Source organism: Mesoplodon bidens, assembly GCF_964165515.1.
Source record: "Mesoplodon bidens genome assembly, chromosome: 6".
Classification (NCBI taxonomy): Eukaryota; Metazoa; Chordata; class Mammalia; order Artiodactyla; family Ziphiidae; genus Mesoplodon; species Mesoplodon bidens.
The window spans coordinates 106370234-106388042 of NC_138162.1; the positions used below are offsets into that span (position 1 = coordinate 106370234).

Sequence of the window (17809 nt, forward strand, 5' to 3'; positions counted from 1 at the left end):
GTTCTTGGGGCTTGGAAGTTCAAGGTCAGGGTGCCTGCATGGTTGGGTCCTGGTGAGGCCCTCTTCCTGTCCTGCAGATGGCCACCTTCTCGTTGTGTCCTCACGCGGCCTTTCCTTGGTAGGGCAAGCTCTCAGGTGTCTCTCCTTATAAAGGATAGTAACCTAGCAGTCCCAGGCCCTGCCTTCATGACCTGATTATCTATCTCCAAAAGCCCCATCTCCAAATACCATCACGTTAGGGGTTAGAGCTTCAACACAGGCATTTTGAATGCGAATGATCAGTCCATAACAATCTCCTTGACTTGAGTTTCTCGTTTTTTTACATCCTAGAGAGGAGGTAGCAAGAACTTCATGTTTTCGCCTTTTGCTTCCCACTCATGTGCCAAATTGTGCTGTGTAACCTGATCTACTCAGCATCAGGACCGAGTGCCTCGTGCTAGCGGGAGTCCCCATAAACTGTTGAGTTGCTGGCTCCAGGGAGCTCTCAGCGAGCCCAGATGAGCTGGATCATTAGAGAAGCTTTCTTCCCCTGCCTCTCCACGTTCATCTTTTAAATGTTAGAACCAATTATGTTCAGCAGATTCCTTAATAACATTATGCATCGTTCTGTGACAATGTTTCCCCCTTTTGGACAAGAGGTTGCCTTGTACTGAAGAGCCAGAATGAGAGTGAAGGAGAACTCTCAGCAGTCCAAGGTCTCTTTAAAAGTGAAGCTGAATCAGAAGAAGTGTGGTGTCCATCCCTTTGTTTCCCCTTCAGGGTCCCACGGCGCTGCACGTACAGCTGATAATGGAACGGCTGCTGAGAAGGATCAACCGGACCGTGATTGGGATGAGCCGAGAGTCTCCCCACATCGTGAGTGTCGCCCAGGGGACCACACAGCCACCACAGCTTCCTAGTGTCCCATCCCACCTGCCCACTGGGGGGCTTTGGGGGGCAGTGTCTTGAGGCCAACTTCACGCAGGCCCCTCCCATCTCAGTTTCCAGTCTGCGCTGCGGGCTGGGTGGCATAGCTGCCGCGGGAAATAAAGGGGGTCTAGAGCTTTACAGCCCGCCCTGGATGAGTGACTCTTCGTTATGACTGTGAGGAACTCTGATGCTGATTTTCTCTTGAGGGAAAATTATCCCCCAGGGAGGTAGGGGAGGCAAATGGAGAATTTGAAAGGATCTCGCCAATACAAATCATAAGGAGTATTGCTCATATGGAAGGTGACGCAAACGCCGCTTATAATATATTAAAGCAGAGACCCACTGAGATGTGCGGGCACCCTAGGTGGACTGAGAACTTGGGACCCATTCAACCTAATGCTCTTTAAATATTTGCTTCATATTTTATTTCAGGAAAATATGAGCCTTGGTGAGCAGAAAATTAGGGGTTTAGCTGACTACATTGAGCATTTCCTCTATTGTCTCAAGCAGTTTAGTTGTAGTTCTCAATGTACGCATGCTTTGTGTGGATCTGCCTTTGTTAATGATAACAGTAATGGTATCAGTATGTCCAGCCAGCGTGATGATAACGGTAGTAGTCACTGTTAGCTCATTTTTGTGTGTGTGCTAGAAACTATCTAAAGCACTTTATATTTCATTGAAAGTCACACTAATCTCCATTTTGCAAATGAGGAAACGTGCAAAAACCTGAGCAAGGTTACACAACCACCAGGTGACTGAGGTGGGCTTTGGCCCTGGGCAACCAGCCTGGAGGCAGCGCCTTGCACGCTGTCAGCCATGCCCACCCCCAGCAGCTCACCAAGTTATGTTCCCAACTCTGCACTGTAGTCACCATGAGAGGAATTCTGATAAAGTCAGTTTTCCCCTTCGCATCATATTCCCCGTGATATTTAGTGTGCTTATAAATCGGTGCCCTGTGGTACCATCCAGCCCTTGTGGTTCAAGGAAAAACCGTTTAAAGAACTTGGGATTAGCATGCTGTTAGAAATGCCAGTGTTGCCCTGGCCTCTTATTCTCCGCCTGTTATGTCTATTAAATGTCAGATAAAAAGTGTGATTGAGACCAGAGATAACTGTTGAAAGGCCAAGTTGTATCATCATTAAGATGGAGCATGTTTTACTGAAGGTGCATCCTTTGTGATGCTAAAATCTCTGATTAGATTTTAATCAGAGGACAGAGAAAAAGAACTATCCCAAATTGCTATGGTAAATAAAAACCATTTATTCAACAGATATGTATTAAGAAACTACTGTAAGCCAGCCACTGTTCTAGATGCTGGGGGTGTATCAGGAAACAAAACAGACAGGAATCACTACCTTAGAGAAGCTTACATTCTAGCAAGAACATTAACAAAAAAATAAATGGCAGAGTATTTAGAAGGCTGTAAGTGCTATGGAGAAAAAAATGAGTGGGATAAGGGGAGTTAGGGTAGAAGAGTTACAATTTATGTAAGCTGATTAAGAATGGCTTTCCTGGGTCTTCCCTGGCAGTCCAGTGGTTAGGACTCCACACTTTCACTGCCAGGGACCCAGGTTCGATCCCTGGTCAGGGAACTAGAATCCCACAAGCCGCGTGGTGCAGCCAGAATAAAAAACAGGCTTTCCTGAAAGGGTAAAATTTGGACAAACACTTGGCAAAGGCCTGGAGAAACAAATAGTGTTAGGTGCTGATGGTAATGCAAACTATATGCCGGTTTGGCAATATATATCAAAGCCTTAATACAATAAATTTACATCACTTTATAATTAGAAAAATAAACTTTTTTAAACAAAAGAGACCTAAGACAGACATTCATTCAGAGAGAGGTGTACATGGATAGTATTTCACTGTTTTTGTGTTTAGGAAGTTATTCTCTCCATCCCAGGAACAGCTGTATTTTCATCTCCTCTGTGCCAAGTTCACTTAAATTTGTGTTGTTTTCATAACTATATGAATACAAGAGGATACTACCTTAGATACTTGCCCTCTGGCTAGAAAATTAAGTCTGTGGCTCAAATATGGTTGGATTAGGGGAAAGCAAGCTGAATATGTAATTCCTGGCCTCAACAATGGAAATGATGGTAACCATCTAATTATCCGATCCCTTTCTTCAAACCAGGTCCACAATTACACAGCATAACATGCTAGGAATCACTGGCCAAAGGATTCTAGAGCTGGTGGAATGACATGGAAGTGGTCCAGCAGGGAGCTCTCCTAGCCTCTCTTCTGCTCGTCCAGTCAGTTTTACGACCTCTCTTTTTCCTCTTTGCTTTCCTCCAAGCTCAAATTTATTTAAATGATCTAAATACTTTGGACGTTTCTCCCTGGATTTCTCTATTACACCTCGGTCTCAACAAGCAACTCAGGGTCTGCAAGTTGTTATAGCTTAACTAGTCATCTAGCTGAGATCTTACAGTCAGTATCCCCTGGCCTACAGGATTTCAGAGGTCATGGCTATTCATAGGATGAGTGAAGCCCTCCACACTGCTTCACTCAAACCTGGAAGGACCTTATTTTTAGCAGAAACTGCAAAGCACATGCCTTTGGACCTTTAGAATGCAGTATGTTTCCAGCGTGCTGGGGTCCCTGCATAGTTAATTGGGTGGGGAAAACCAAAGTACATGCACCCAAATCTTGCTTTGTCAGTTGGTGGTCTAAGGAGCTGGGATTTGTGTTTTCGGTCTCCTTCCAGGGGAGTTTCATTGCTTGCATGATTGCCATCCTGCGGCAGATGGACGAGAGCCACTACAGCCACTACATCAGCACTTTCAAGACCAGACAAGACATTATTGTAAGTTGTCTTCATTGGATCCTGGTAACTTTAAGACTTCTCATATTTTGGCAGAACTGAGCATCATGAGTCTAGGGTTCTCTTCCCACACACCTCCGAATGCCGTGGCGCTTTCCACAGGGATTACAAGAGGGAGAGTTTTTCTCTGCCACAGGATTTGAAGAAGAGTACAGTCCATATACCAGGAGGTCCTCACGCAGCCACCTACGTCTCTTGGATTTAGAGAGAGCCCATATTTAGAAACATTTGGGTGACCTCTTTTGCTCTCAGCAGAGGACAGTGTCTCATTTTCAGGGACAGTAGTCACCCATGCCCTGGCAAGGATTTTAGGAGGCAGGGATGTTCATGGTCTTTTAAGATGTGGTTGATGTCATCCTTTTCAGTATTCCCTGGAGAGGGAAACAAAAAGAGGTAATACCTGCCCCAGGTAACAGTTGTAAGTTATTGTCAGTTGAAAATATTCCATTCTCTTCTGTTTTAAACAAGAAAATTGTTCTCCTAGTTACAATTAAGCATACAGCCAAAGGTGGCCCAAGAGGCTAAGTTAGATCTCTGGCTGCTTCCCCAGGATCCTTCCCTTCAGGGAATTGTTAGTGGCTGTTAAACATCCCTGAAGATGAGAATTCCCTGGCCGTCCAGTGGTTAGGACTTGGTGCTTTCACTGCCGTAGCCTGGGTTTAATCCCTTGTCGGGGACCTAAGATACAACAAGCTGCATGGCCAAAAAAAAAAAAAACCCTGAAGGTATTGTCTTATCTTGTGAAGTAGTGGGCTGGACAGGGAGCTGTATTAACAGGCAAGGTCTCATTGCACTCATCTTTGCTCTGGGTAAGTTCGCATCATTCGTGCATATTCCAATTTTCTTTATGCTCCAGATTTTCCACTTTCTGCCTTTATTATACTGATACCATGTGGCCAGTACACCCAAGGATATCCAGCTCTTTCTCTGCCAGTCACTCTCCCTTCTGTGAGGTCTACATGATGGAAAAACACACAAGAAATTGTACTGTTTATTATTATTAGTTGTAATCGATCCAGTGATGAACCCTCAGAGCACTGTCCTGGACAAAAATAAAGGACTTAATGGGGCTTAGTCTGGAGTCCTATGTGGACCTCCACGTAGGCCATGCTCTGGCTGGCAGCGTGGTACAGGAATCTGTAGCGATCTGTAGCTGTGTTTGCAGAGATCTGGGCGAGAGAATTAGGAAGAGGGGAGAGGTGGGGAGAGGTGGAAGCCGAGGGTAGCAGTGTTTCTCCTCCGTAGTGGGTTTAAGAACACAGGCTTTAGAACACCTGGACCTGGGTTTGAATTCTGGCTATTCTGCTTCCCTCTGTGAAATTTGGGGCAAGCTGTCTAACCTCACTAAACCTCAATTTCCTTCTCTGTAGGATGGTACCCACCTGGGGGCAGGAGGTAGTTAATGTATTGATGAGTGGACATGCGGAAAATGCCTCACTTTGTGCCTGGCATGTGTTACTAGCTATGAGAACCAACTACTTATAATAATGATAATGATGTTACATTATCATTACATATATAATATTATATTATTATTATGTAAGATAAAACTAATATAAAAATAGTTTAGTGACTTTTTTTCAGATTTCCTTCTGAAAGCAGGAAGAATAAAGAAAGTTATACTAAATTCAAACTCTTGACAATTTGGCTCCTTTAAGTAAGCAAAAAGAAGAAGAAAAAAAACCAAACCAGATTTAACTCCTATTTTCCAGGACAGTGGTGAGCTCTTCTCCTGCGTCATCTAATTAAAAGAGGATTATTGTCCCCAAGGGAACAGTAGTCATCAGTGGCAGAACTGCAGGGTACAGCTAAGCCCTTTGACCTCCAGTGGACTGTCCTTTCTCTCGCTCCTGCTGCTTCTGAAGAAATCACTTGAAAGACTTCGGGAAGTGGTAGCTAAAGTGAGGCCTGGGGTTATCTGTGAACTGCCTTTATTATATCATCACTGTTTACAGTTCACTGAGAACACTAGAGTTGAATATAGAGTTGGCGTCAGAATAGATGACCGGCATCTACATCCTTGTTTCACAAACCATCAACTCCTGTTGACTTGAGGAAAAAAGTTAATAAGTAATGGATGCACCTAAAATGGATGATGAAAAACTGAAAAACTTGTGAACTATGTCTATGATTTCAGAATGGAGGCTAGAAAAGTTTGACTCTCCATTGAACCAGAAGGAAGTAGCACAGACTTGAGAGCTGGAATTGCTCCCATTCCTATGCTGTTGGGCATCCGAAGTGTAGTGGTTAGCCAACAGGACTGGGGTCTCAGAGGAATATTGTTAGAAATAGAACCCAGGCCCCCTGCCTCCCAAGCCCCGTGTTCTTTCTGTATATGATGTCATTCATGAGCTAGAACTGCACGGTTTAGTGCCAGAGAAATTGGACTGGATTTTCATTTCAGGAATCTGAGCGGAAAAATGTCTAAATTTAACTAACTAATAAATTAAAAAGCTTTCCAAACTTTTTAGCTTTGATTTTTAGCCCGATTGTTCTGAGTTCCTTTTTCCCCTTAGCCCTCTTTTGAGTCGAATAGCTGGTTTTTTTTTTCAATACTGGGCTTTTGTTATTAGTTTTTACAGACATGATGATCCACTGCTATAATCTCTTTTTAAGGACCATTTAGGACCCTCCCCCCAGGCTACGCATGGTAACGTTCCTGGAAGAGGAAGAATCATGTCTCTGCTTCTTATTTATAGCATTTTTGTTCCGTTCTAATAATAATAAGGGAGAATTGGACGCAGAGTTATTAGAAGTATCAGTTTTCTCAGACGCAGATACAGAGAACAAACTGGTGGTTGCTAGAGGGAAGGAGGGTAGAGAGATGGATGAAAGAGGTGAAGGGGATTAAGAGATCCTAACTTCCAGCTGTAAAGTAAAGAAGTCCCAGGATGTAATGTACACAGAGGGAATCCAGTCAGCAACGTTGTAACAACTTTGTACGGTGACAGATGGTAACTGGGCTTATCGTGGGCATCATTTCCTCATGTATAAAACCATCGAATCACTATGTTGTACACCTGAAACTAATATAATATTATGTTAATATTAATTAACTAATATAATATGTTAGTATGTTAATTGTAACTCAATTTTTAAAAGACACCAAAAAGTTAAAAAAAAAACAGTTATCAGTTTTCTCACAGTTGTTGGTAAATTCATTTGAAGTATGGTAGATCTATTCAGACAACATTGGCAGCCGAGGACTGAAGATATTATGGCTCTAAACTTGGGATCCAGAATCCCAAGGTCTCTTCCCAGCTCTCCAGCTTCTTGCTTTCTATGGCCTTAAGCCAGTCATTTCATTTTTCAACAGTCTCAGTTTTATCATTTATAAAATACAGACAATTTTTTAATCTTTCTCTTCCTTATCAGATTATATGATGTAAACATCAAATCATAGGATCCCTGTAAGAATGCTCTGTTGCATACACACTGCTATGTTTAAAAGAGATGACCAACCAGAAACTACTGTATAGCACAGGGAACTCTGCTCAATATTCCGTAATAACCTAAATGGGAAAATAATTTGAAAGAGAATAGATGCATGTATATGTGTAACTGAATCACTTTGCTGTACACCTGAAACTAACACAACATTGTTAATCAGCTATACTCCAATATAAAAGAAAATTAAAAAAAACACAACTCTGTTATCCCTATAAACCTTACTCAAAAGATAGACTGTTATGGGACCTGGGCCATCGTGTTCCTTCCTTTACGTCAGTGTCCTGGAGGAAAGGCTTATGAAGCGTAACCCACTTTTCCCCCAACCATTCCTCCTTTGTTTTCTGCAGGACTTCCTCATGGAAACTTTTATCATGTTTAAGGATCTAATTGGAAAGAACGTCTACGCCAAAGACTGGATGGTCATGAATATGACACAGAACAGGTGAGACCGACCATCGCAGGGCCAGAGGCATTTGAAAACTTGGGTCTGGAAACTATGTTTTGACCCTTGTGAATCATGTTAAATCTCTTTGCTTCAAGTCCACCATCTGTAAAGTAAGGTTCCCCCCGCTTTCGTGGTCCTGGTTTACGTGCTCCTGTTCTTGATTCCATGCAGGCTACTGTGGTCACTCCGACTTGGGCTCTCTACTCTCTTCTTTCTGCTGTAACCTCCTCATTGCTTTCATGTTGATTGTCAGCATCAACTCTGCAAGGTGTCTTTCAGTGTCTCCATATGGCCTTCCTCATCCTGACATTCAAGGCCTCTGCATCCTGGCCCACCCTGCTTTTCTAGCCTTGTCTTCCACTGTTTCCCTCTATATACAACTTGCCCTCCAATCAAACTGGCCTCTTCCCTCCTAACCCTGACCCTGACCCTGAACATGTTCTGTGCCTCCACTCACACTGCTGCTTCCACCTGCAGTGTCTGCCCCATTGTCTCTGGCCATCAACATGCCTCCCATTCCTTAAGGTCCTTCTCAAATGCCATCTCCAAAGGAAGCCGTTCTGATCTGGATGTCACCTTCTCTTCTTTTGATTTTCGCATACCTCTTTGGTACCCCCTCCTAGAATTTTCCATATTCTTTGTTTGTTGTCGTGGTTCCATTTACAGGTTGCAATCCAAGTTGTAGATTTCTTAAGACCAGGAACCATTCTTTCAAGGCAGAACCTAAGCCAGTGCTTAGCAGTTGCTGGTCCTCAACAAAGACTTGTTGAATGAAAGTGAAATGGACTGAATACAGATACTAAAAGAGATTCAGGATTTTTAAAGAGCTAAATAAAGTAAATCATTATGATAAGCATTATTGTTAACTCTCCGTGGTCCTGATACCTGATTAGAAAAACCCTTCCCAACTATGTACAGATTAGAGAAACAATTGCATCTGAAGTCCTAGACTTTAAAGCGTAAGCATCACAATGGAGCAAAAGGAGCCTTGGTCTGAGGCTCAGGAGCCCTGGCTTGTCCTCTGAGCTGTACGCTGAACTGGCTAAATTGTGATGCAGCCTTGAACTGTGCTAGTAGTCAGTTCAAGAAACTGATCTTTAGTGACCTTCTCTGTAGAATGTGCTGTTGTTGATCTCTAAGGACCTTGATAGATCTAAAGGTCTTAGGTTGCCAAGTCCAGGTTTGATTTGCTTTGGCTTTTAACGTAGATGGAAAATGTTGCAAAGAGCATGAAGTTGCCTTCTTTATCCAGTGTGTTTTTCCTCCCCTAGGGTTTTCCTCCGTGCCATAAATCAGTTTGCTGAGGTTCTCACAAGATTCTTCATGGATCAGGCAAGCTTTGAACTTCAGGTAAGCATGAGACTCACCTAGAAGTTCCTTGAGTTCTCAGCCAAATCAAGAGAACCGTTTCATTTTGGAAAACATCGCCTCAGATTTTTTATCATAACACAGATACACACAAACACACCTGCTTGCAGGTAAGCATGCAGGTATTCCTCTACCTACAAACGGTTTAGTGTCCGAAGAGCAGTTTGTATAAACACCTGTTTGAAAGTCCAAAGTGATAGCAAAACTGGTGATCACTAGCTCCATCTTCATTCATTCATTCATTCATTCATTCATCCAACAAATATTAGAGAGTTACATGTACAGGGCACTATTCTAGGCCCTGGTGAAGGCAGACAAGGTCCTGCTTCTGTTACAGGGTACATTTTGTTGGTGATGTGCTTTTGCTGTGATATGGCCTGCGTTTGTATCTATGGAACGTTGGAAGTAGAGTGTCACAAGCAGAGGAGATTATATATACATATTGCATATACATATACATGTTTATGTGTGTATATACATATGTTTTTATATGTGTGTGTGTATATATATCAAAATGGTTATATACGTGTGTGTATTTATACACACACACACATAAGTACCTATGCCAAAATGGAATCAAGCTGTACAGTTCTTTGGTAACCTGTTAATCTACTTTATTTACTTTTTCTGTGATATTTTCGATGATAATAAATATTTTCATAGTATTTTTAATGGCTGAATACAGTGCATTGTATGGCTGGACCATGGTTTATTTAACCAAATTATTCTTATGAGCATTTAGATTGTTTCCATTTTCTGTTATTATGTTCAATAGCACTGTGAGGGCCTTCCTTGTTTTAAATATTTTTTTAAATACCCGTAAATATGTTATCAGGATAAAGTCCTAAAGTATTTACTAGTCAGAAATTTGGCAGATTGTCAGGGCTTTTGATAAGTATTGCCAAACTACTTACTATAAATAGGTACACTTCTTGGCAACAATTTTCCTTTATCCCAGGAGTAAAGACAAATATAATAGTTTGGATTATTTTTAAAAGCTTGATATTTAATAAAGCATTAAAACTTTCAGGGATGAATAATTGAAACACAGGAGAGAAAAGGAAGTCCCGTGGATTTTATTTTGGATTTTTTTCCCATTAATTTCTGGCGAGTGCATTTGTACCATGTGACACTGTTTTATTATGATCCATATTAATGTTATTTTCTGTTTCTTTTCACCCACATCATTAATTTTGAACAGCTCTGGAACAATTACTTCCATTTGGCAGTCGCTTTTCTCACCCATGAGTCCCTTCAGCTTGAAACATTCTCACAAGCCAAGCGCAACAAAATTGTAAAAAAGTAAGTGTCCTCTTAAACTTGCTTGTGATTGGGAAGGCGATTCTTCCATTTCTATTTGGAGCAGGAGTTTTGGTATCACAGAAATTACTGTTCAGTGGCTACCTGTGTTGTTAGTGAGATAGGTCTTAAAATAATCATTTAATAGACCTCAGATTTCCCCAGATTCACATCTCTTCTCAGGGGCGCATTCATTTTCAAATCAACCATCACATTCTATTATAGAATCTCTACATAAAGAGACACTGAAGCCAGCCAGTCTTCCCATCACCAGGAACAGCTGCCATCTGCTGGCAGCTTGTCCAAATTGCAGGCATAGTGCCTCTGTCTCATGCTTCACAGAGCAGACTCCTTTGGCACCATTGGTCTACCTCCCAGTTTCAGTCACTTCAGCAGAGAAGCCAAGAGTAACACATCACCTAAAAACACCCTCCAGATTCCTGGCTCAGAATTCAAAATGGACCTGTGTGCAAGAGTGATGAAAGATTTAGGGAAGACTTCCATTGCTTTCACCTCAAGTCTGTTTCGAAGTTCATTGAGAGCCTGGGAACTCAAAGGCTGTGTAATTAAATAGAACTTGAGAAATTTATCATTTAAAAGCTGTGAATTTTAGTTCTGTTCCCCTGCTAGCATGTCTGGGACTCTAGGCAAATTATTTAGCTTCCCTCCAGCTCCTCCCTAAAATACTAAGATTGATGGCTAAGGGATTGAGATTTAGTGATTGCACTTCCAAAGATAAAAGTAAAACCTGTTTTGTAGATTTCCTTGTGGGGTGGGTATCAAGAGATACTTGATTTTTAAGGTGGACACCTTAATCTTATTCTTTAGAATACCTTAAATGACATAACTTCATTCAAGGATGTATTTGATTTTGGTTAAATGACCATAAGTGAAATGAGTTGACACCAAGTCTGATAAATAAAGTGGCTAGTTAGGATTAATGATTCTGGTTTTGGTCAAAGGAAAGTGGGACTGTAAGTACAATCCATGTAAAAATATATATGCATATGGGCCAAGATAAACCTTAGGAAATAAAAAACATTTATATTAAGCTTATAGGAATGTGAATGAATTTTTTTTCAAGACTTCTCTAATTTTTAGTAAAAGCATCAACAGTAGTATTAATAAGCAATAAGAATAGTTATCATTTATTATCTATTATGTGCCGGACATGGACCACATATGCTTCTATAATAATAATAAAATTAGCTTAGGTACCTTTGTTAAATGGGAATAGTAAGAAAAATTTTTCAATATATTTTTATACTGGCTTCTGAAGACACTTCCAAAGCAAGAATTTGAAAAAAAAGATGTTTGATGCAATAGTATCATAAGTAGAAAACATAGAACCGTGCTGGCAGGGTAGGTCATAAGTCCATGTTCTAACTCCTTGGGAACATTTACAGCATCTACTTTTGACCCACCCTATTTCTATTTTCTAAGCCTCCAGCCTCTGATATGGTATATGGTGTGGGGTAGCCCTAGGCATATGTATTCTTTAAGAGATTTTCAGGTGACTCTGATTCACCTCCGCCCAAGAACCACTGTCTAGATCAATGCTTCTCTACTCTTTTTTCCTCCATTGTCAACTCCTGTAAGGAACCTTTTTAGCAAATGTTTTTCTAATCACCCCCCCATGAAATATTAATACCACAGATACACCATATATCAGTTTATGTACTCAATGTATATCTGTACTTTATACATAAAAACAGGAAGGTTTTTTTTGCCCCCATGCACCAATTTTCACCCCTTCAGGGACACTGTCACCCCCACTGAGAATGTATGTCTAGAGATTCCCAATGTGAGTGCTTTGAAGAGCGTCCTGGTGTGGATGAGGGTTACTCAAATAGAAGTATATAAACGCCAGCCACATTACTGTATAAGTCACCCCTCATTCATCTTCCTTTTCTTCAGTGTTTGTTGTGTTTTATTTTATTTTTTCGCTTAAGAGCAACCAGAGTGTTTCTCACTCTTCGCTCTTCAATAAAATTTGTTAATCTCATTTTCTCCGTGATTTTTTGACACTTACTTTGGTCTTCCTCCTGCTGTGAAAGCCCCCCCCACCTCTCTGTGGCTCAGTTCTTGGGGGCTTTTTTCGGTATCGACCACATCTCCTTGTGGGATCTTAGTTCCCTGACCAGGGATCGAACCCTCACCCCCTGCAGTAGGAGCACAAGTCTTAACCCCTGGACCACCAGGGAAGTCCCTCGACCACATCTCTTAGTGTGATTTTGCTTCGAGACCTACCTTAATCGTGACCTAGAGGAACACAGGCTCTTTTACCTCCCTCATCATTGTATTATGTGTTCTCGTTTCCACTGCACATCTTTCTCCTGGTTTATGATCTTCTTCCTAGATACGGGGACATGAGAAAGGAAATCGGCTTTAGGATCCGGGACATGTGGTATAACCTGGGTGAGTGTATAACCCAAACAGGCCCCCACACCACTCCTGGGTGACACGCATCCCACGATGAATTCTTTTCCATTTTAATTCCGAGAATCCTGAGATGGATTTCTCTGTGTGTCTGCAAGTGCAAGTTGACTTGTTGGTCTCTTACGACATCACTTGTTAACAGAAAACAATACTTAGTCACTCACTTCTGAATTGATTTACCCACATAAACTTTTTCTTTTCTTATGGGCCCTGTGGAGGAAGATTGTAGCACTTTACTTCTGGTGAAATTATTTTTTTTCATGTCCTCACTTACTTTCATTTCAGGTCCCCACAAAATCAAATTCATCCCATCCATGGTGGGTCCCATTCTGGAGGTCACACTGACCCCCGAAGTAGAGCTCCGGAAAGCCACCATCCCCATTTTCTTTGATATGATGCAGTGTGAGTTCAATTTCAGTGGAAATGGCAATTTCCATATGGTAAGGAGTGGTGGACCTGTCGTCTTACTAATGCACGTAGAGTCACCTCTTATTTATTTTCTTTCTATATAGAGAAGCAGTAGCCTGAATAAAACAAATCAAAGGTGATCTAAAAACTTCTTTTTTTGCGTTTTATTTTGTAAAGCGATTAGGCATAGGATCAGATAGTCCAACCAAGGCCCTAGGAGCAGCCTTTTCTGCTGCGTGTGTTTCCTAAAGAAGCACTCTTATCTCTGGATAATTAAAATTTGACTTCATGCAGTTTAATCCTATCTCTTGCAAATATTGCAGTGGATTGAGGGAATGGTGCAGGGGCCTTTAGCTTTGAGACCTTAGTCTGCCTGATATATTTTTCCTGTGCTTCAATTTCCTTATCTATACAGTATATTAGTATTGAATGGAAGATTTTGCAGCTATGAAGCTCTGCCAAAGCAATCCCATTGTCAAGACTTCGACAAGAGCCAAAAATAAAATGGAAAATTAGAATCATTAAGCTATTTTTGTATGCATAGTTGTGATTAGATAATAATGTTTGGGGTAATTTTTTTCTGTAAATATAAAGCAAAAGACAGAGTAGCACAAGGCTGCTTTAGGAAGTTTTGATATTCATGGATGATGTGAAGTGGGGTCTTCCTCTATGTATGTTGGAATTAGTTTACAATTCAGTAAAGGGGTTGGGTCCAATCTAGAAAACTTGGCTGGATGTCTTTCATGTCCTCTTCTGAGAATGTGGCATTCTCCTGTGAAATTCCGCCTCTGCTTTCAGTTTGAGAATGAGTTGATCACAAAGCTGGACCAAGAGGTGGAAGGGGGAAGAGGAGATGAACAATACAAGGTCCTTCTGGAAAAACTGTGAGTATTTCAGAAACAAAATCTCACGTTGATTGCATCATTTAGTGATGGAGAAAAGCAGGCTTCTGCTGCCCTTACCGACCAATCGAGTAGTCTCAGCATCCCTGGGGTCACCACCATGAATGGTTCTCGGTGGGTGGGGGGGGGGTTCATGGAGTTTACACCATCCACTGCTGACATTTGTTTATCTGTTGTGAGTCAAATATTTATGTTTTCCTGGCCAGCCTGGCCCTCGAGAACAGAGCAGATTGAGGAGAGAGGGCGATGGACAGAGTAGTGGCATTTTGCCCAGTGTTTGAAATGCTGAACTTTGACAAAAGCACTAGCACCTCTAATTATGGCTTCGAAGCAATAATTTAAAGGAGAAGGGAAAAACATTTCAAGGTCCACTTTTTTTTTTTTTTTTGCGGTACGCGGGCCTCTCACTGTTTTGGCCTCTCCCATTGTGGAGCACAGGCTCCGGACGCGCAGGCTCAGCGGCCACGGCTCACGGGCCCAGCCGCTCTGCGGCATGTGGGATCTTCCCGGACCGGGGCACGAACCCGTGTCCCCTGCTTTGGCAGGCGGACTCTCAACCACTGCGCCACCAGGGAAGCCGGCGTCTCCCACTTTCATCCAAAGAGCCACATGTCTAGCAGTGTAGTAGGTTCCTAGGTTCCTCTAGGCTGGGCATCAGTCCAAGATTCTCCAGAGTTCCCTCAGGATGCCCTGAAGATGCCTTAGGGAGAATAAAGACGGAGAAAAGATGGTCCTTTCAATGAGTAGAGCGATCAGATGGCACACACAAAACTTTTTGGGCAAAGGTTCTCAATTCTGTGGTATTGACAGAAGACAAAAACAAATACAAATAGAAATTCAAAGAAGGGCATAGTGGGCTGGGATCCTCAGTGATGATAGGGTTTGAGCTACAGACCTAAAGAAAACGTAGAATTTGAGTAACAGCGAGTAGCCTTGTAAGTGCAGGACCCAGGCTAGCATAGACTGGAGTTACAAGAAAGGGTGTATGTCTCCTAGTCTGGCGCCACCTGCTGCCAGGACCATGGACAGCGCTCATAGGTGGTGCTGGAGTCACCGTGTGGGACATGGGCATTTGTCTCTATCTCTGCCCCACAGACTTCTAGAACATTGCCGGAAACATAAATACCTCTCCAGCTCCGGAGAAGTATTCGCACTCCTGGTCAGCAGCCTCTTAGAGAATCTCTTGGACTACAGAACCATTATCATGCATGATGAGAGCAAGGAAAACCGCATGAGCTGTACCGTTAACGTGCTGGTACGTGCCACGCCCCTGGGACGTGCCATGCCTCTGGGATGGTGAGAGGGCAGTGCCCGGCTGCCCCTGCCCCCCATGGCGCAGCTCTAAGTAGATCCGGCAGACAAAAAGGTCCCCTGGGACCACCTTTCCAGAGTCCGTGTCCTGCTGAGTCTAATTGGAATGGCCAACTCAGCTTTGAACTCACAGATGCCAGCTGCCTCAGACCTTGAGGATAAATGTGGAAACAGGGATGAAAAATGCAACATAAGCTCTTGACTCAACTCTCTTACCGAAGGCCATCCTCAGCCTGTCTTGTTTTTATGTGGTTGCTTTATTGTTGGGATTATTCGACACAGACGAAAATGCGTTAAAAACAATATACCATGAGCAGAGAATTAGTCCATGAAATCCTCTAGGTGGTAGAACCCTGTGGTCTTGCCTTTCCTTAGACAGTTGTAACTGGGACCACAGACCTCAGAGGTTTAGGCTGCCATACACTCCTCTTCATATAAATCAAGAACCTACCGCCTCTGAGTCCTTGAGAAAACAGAATATCAGGTGACGTGGGTATGACCCAGCTGTCTATTCACCTAGAAGGTTCCCTCACATTTCCCAGAAGCCTGGTCCTAAAAGAATTCAACTTTTCTGCTTTATAAATTGTCACTTCCTTATTTTCTTAGGGGTATTTGTTAAAGGGAAAGAATAAAGTCTTTGGAAAAGTGACACTTGAAAAGTGCAAGTAGTGGTTTGTCCGTTTTTGTGGCAAGCTCATCAATAATGGCTTTGTGTTGGTATTTTGTGACTTTTTTTGTAGAATTTTTACAAAGAAAAGAAGAGAGAGGACATCTACATAAGGTAAGCTGAAAGAAATGTCTGCTTTTGCTGTTTATGTCGGGGCTTTATGATTTATTTCTCCAATAAATGAAAACAGTAAGCCCCAACACCGTGCTTGCTGCTTCGAGAGACACCAGAAAGTGTGTGATATGCTCCCTTCTTCCTAAAAGGGTAAACGCTTCAGACAGATACACAAGTACGTACAATACGAGGAAGTGTAGAGGGAGGATCGTGTCGGGATTCCAGGAAAGGATAGAGGGCTGTGGCCAGGCAACTAGGGAAAACAGCACAGGAAAGACGTGAAATTCACCCTCTGTCAAGGACTGTTAGCCCGGCGTGCAGGAAGCCCTGAACGTGAAAGCATCTTGGATGTCAACTATGTGCATTTTCCTGGGGAAACATGCCTTAGCTCTCATGAGCTTCCCAAAGGGGTCTGTGACGTTAAAAAATGTTTTTAAACATCACTGCCTTAAACGAAGAGTACAAAGTAGCACAGGTAGAGTAGGAAAGACATACAGGCAGGAAGCAGCACAAAGACTTAAGGAACAGGAAGAAACTATTCCTGCCGCCTGGCTGTGACATGAGCCAAATGTCCCATCAACTCCCTGGCAGCAGAATGCCTCCTTTCTCCCATTCTGACCAGATACTTGTACAAGCTGCGGGATTTGCACCGGGACTGTGAGAACTACACCGAAGCTGCCTACACACTCCTCCTACATGCTGAGCTCCTGCAGGTAAGTGGATCAGGTATGCGATTTTTCAGCCATCCAGCCCTTTGGGACCACATCCTGTATGATTTTGATGGGAAAGTTCCCTACTCAAGGAGGACCCTTTTATCCAAGAATGTTTTTATACCTTCTAAATAGGCACAGCTAGTTTTTAGACCAAGGTTGGGAACATTTCCATTATTATTTATTTATTTACTTATTTACTTACTTTTAAATTTTATTGAAGTATAGTTGACTGATAGTGTTGTGTTAATTTCTGCTTTACAGCAAAGTGAGTCAGTTGTACATATGTATACTTTTTTTTCATATCTTCCATTATGGTTTGCCACAGGATATTAAATATAGCTCCCTGTACTCTACACTAGGACCTTGTTGTTTATCCATTCTAATCCCAAAGTCCCAATCCATCCATCCCCCGCTCCGTCTTCCCATTGGCAACCACAAGTCTGTTCTCTCTCTGTGAGTCTGTTTCTGTTCTGTAGATATGTTCATTTGGGTCGTATTTTAGATTCCACATGTAAGTGATGTCATATGGTATTTGTCTTTCTCTTCCTGACTTACTTCACTTAGTATGATCACCTCTAGGTCCATCCATGTTGCTGCAAATGGCATTACTTCATTCTTTTTTATGGCTGAGTAATATTCCACTATATATGTACCACATCTTTATTCACTCATCTGTCCATGGACACTTAGGTTGTTTCCATGTCTTGGCTTTTGTGAATAGTGCTGCTTTGAACATATGGGTGCATATCATTTATTTAAGAATCCTGCGGAAGCAGAGCACAACTTACAGGCTGCTAATACTGATGCTCTAAGTGAAGAAACAGGGACTTCCCTGGTGGTGCCGTGGTTAAGAATGCACCAGCGCAGGGGACACGGGTTCGAGCCCCGGTCAGGGAAGATCCCACATGCCGCGGAAAAACTAACCCCGTGCGCCACAACTACTGAGCCTGCGCTCTA

The 17809-nt window shown here is 42.4% G+C and overlaps 1 protein-coding gene across 1 annotated transcript in view; it reads left to right on the forward strand.

Annotated features, from left to right (window-relative positions):
- The window catches only part of DOCK5 (dedicator of cytokinesis 5), a 212825-nt gene that overhangs the window by 154733 nt on the left and 40283 nt on the right, over window positions 1-17809 (forward strand). Inside the window, exons 27-37 of the mRNA XM_081236247.1 lie at window positions 760-855; window positions 3620-3718; window positions 7534-7628; window positions 8903-8981; window positions 10201-10301; window positions 12658-12716; window positions 13023-13177; window positions 13944-14029; window positions 15143-15302; window positions 16099-16139; window positions 16762-16852. Coding sequence (XP_081092373.1) covers window positions 760-855; window positions 3620-3718; window positions 7534-7628; window positions 8903-8981; window positions 10201-10301; window positions 12658-12716; window positions 13023-13177; window positions 13944-14029; window positions 15143-15302; window positions 16099-16139; window positions 16762-16852 — 1062 coding nt within the window. The remainder of the gene's footprint in view (window positions 1-759; window positions 856-3619; window positions 3719-7533; window positions 7629-8902; window positions 8982-10200; window positions 10302-12657; window positions 12717-13022; window positions 13178-13943; window positions 14030-15142; window positions 15303-16098; window positions 16140-16761; window positions 16853-17809) is intronic.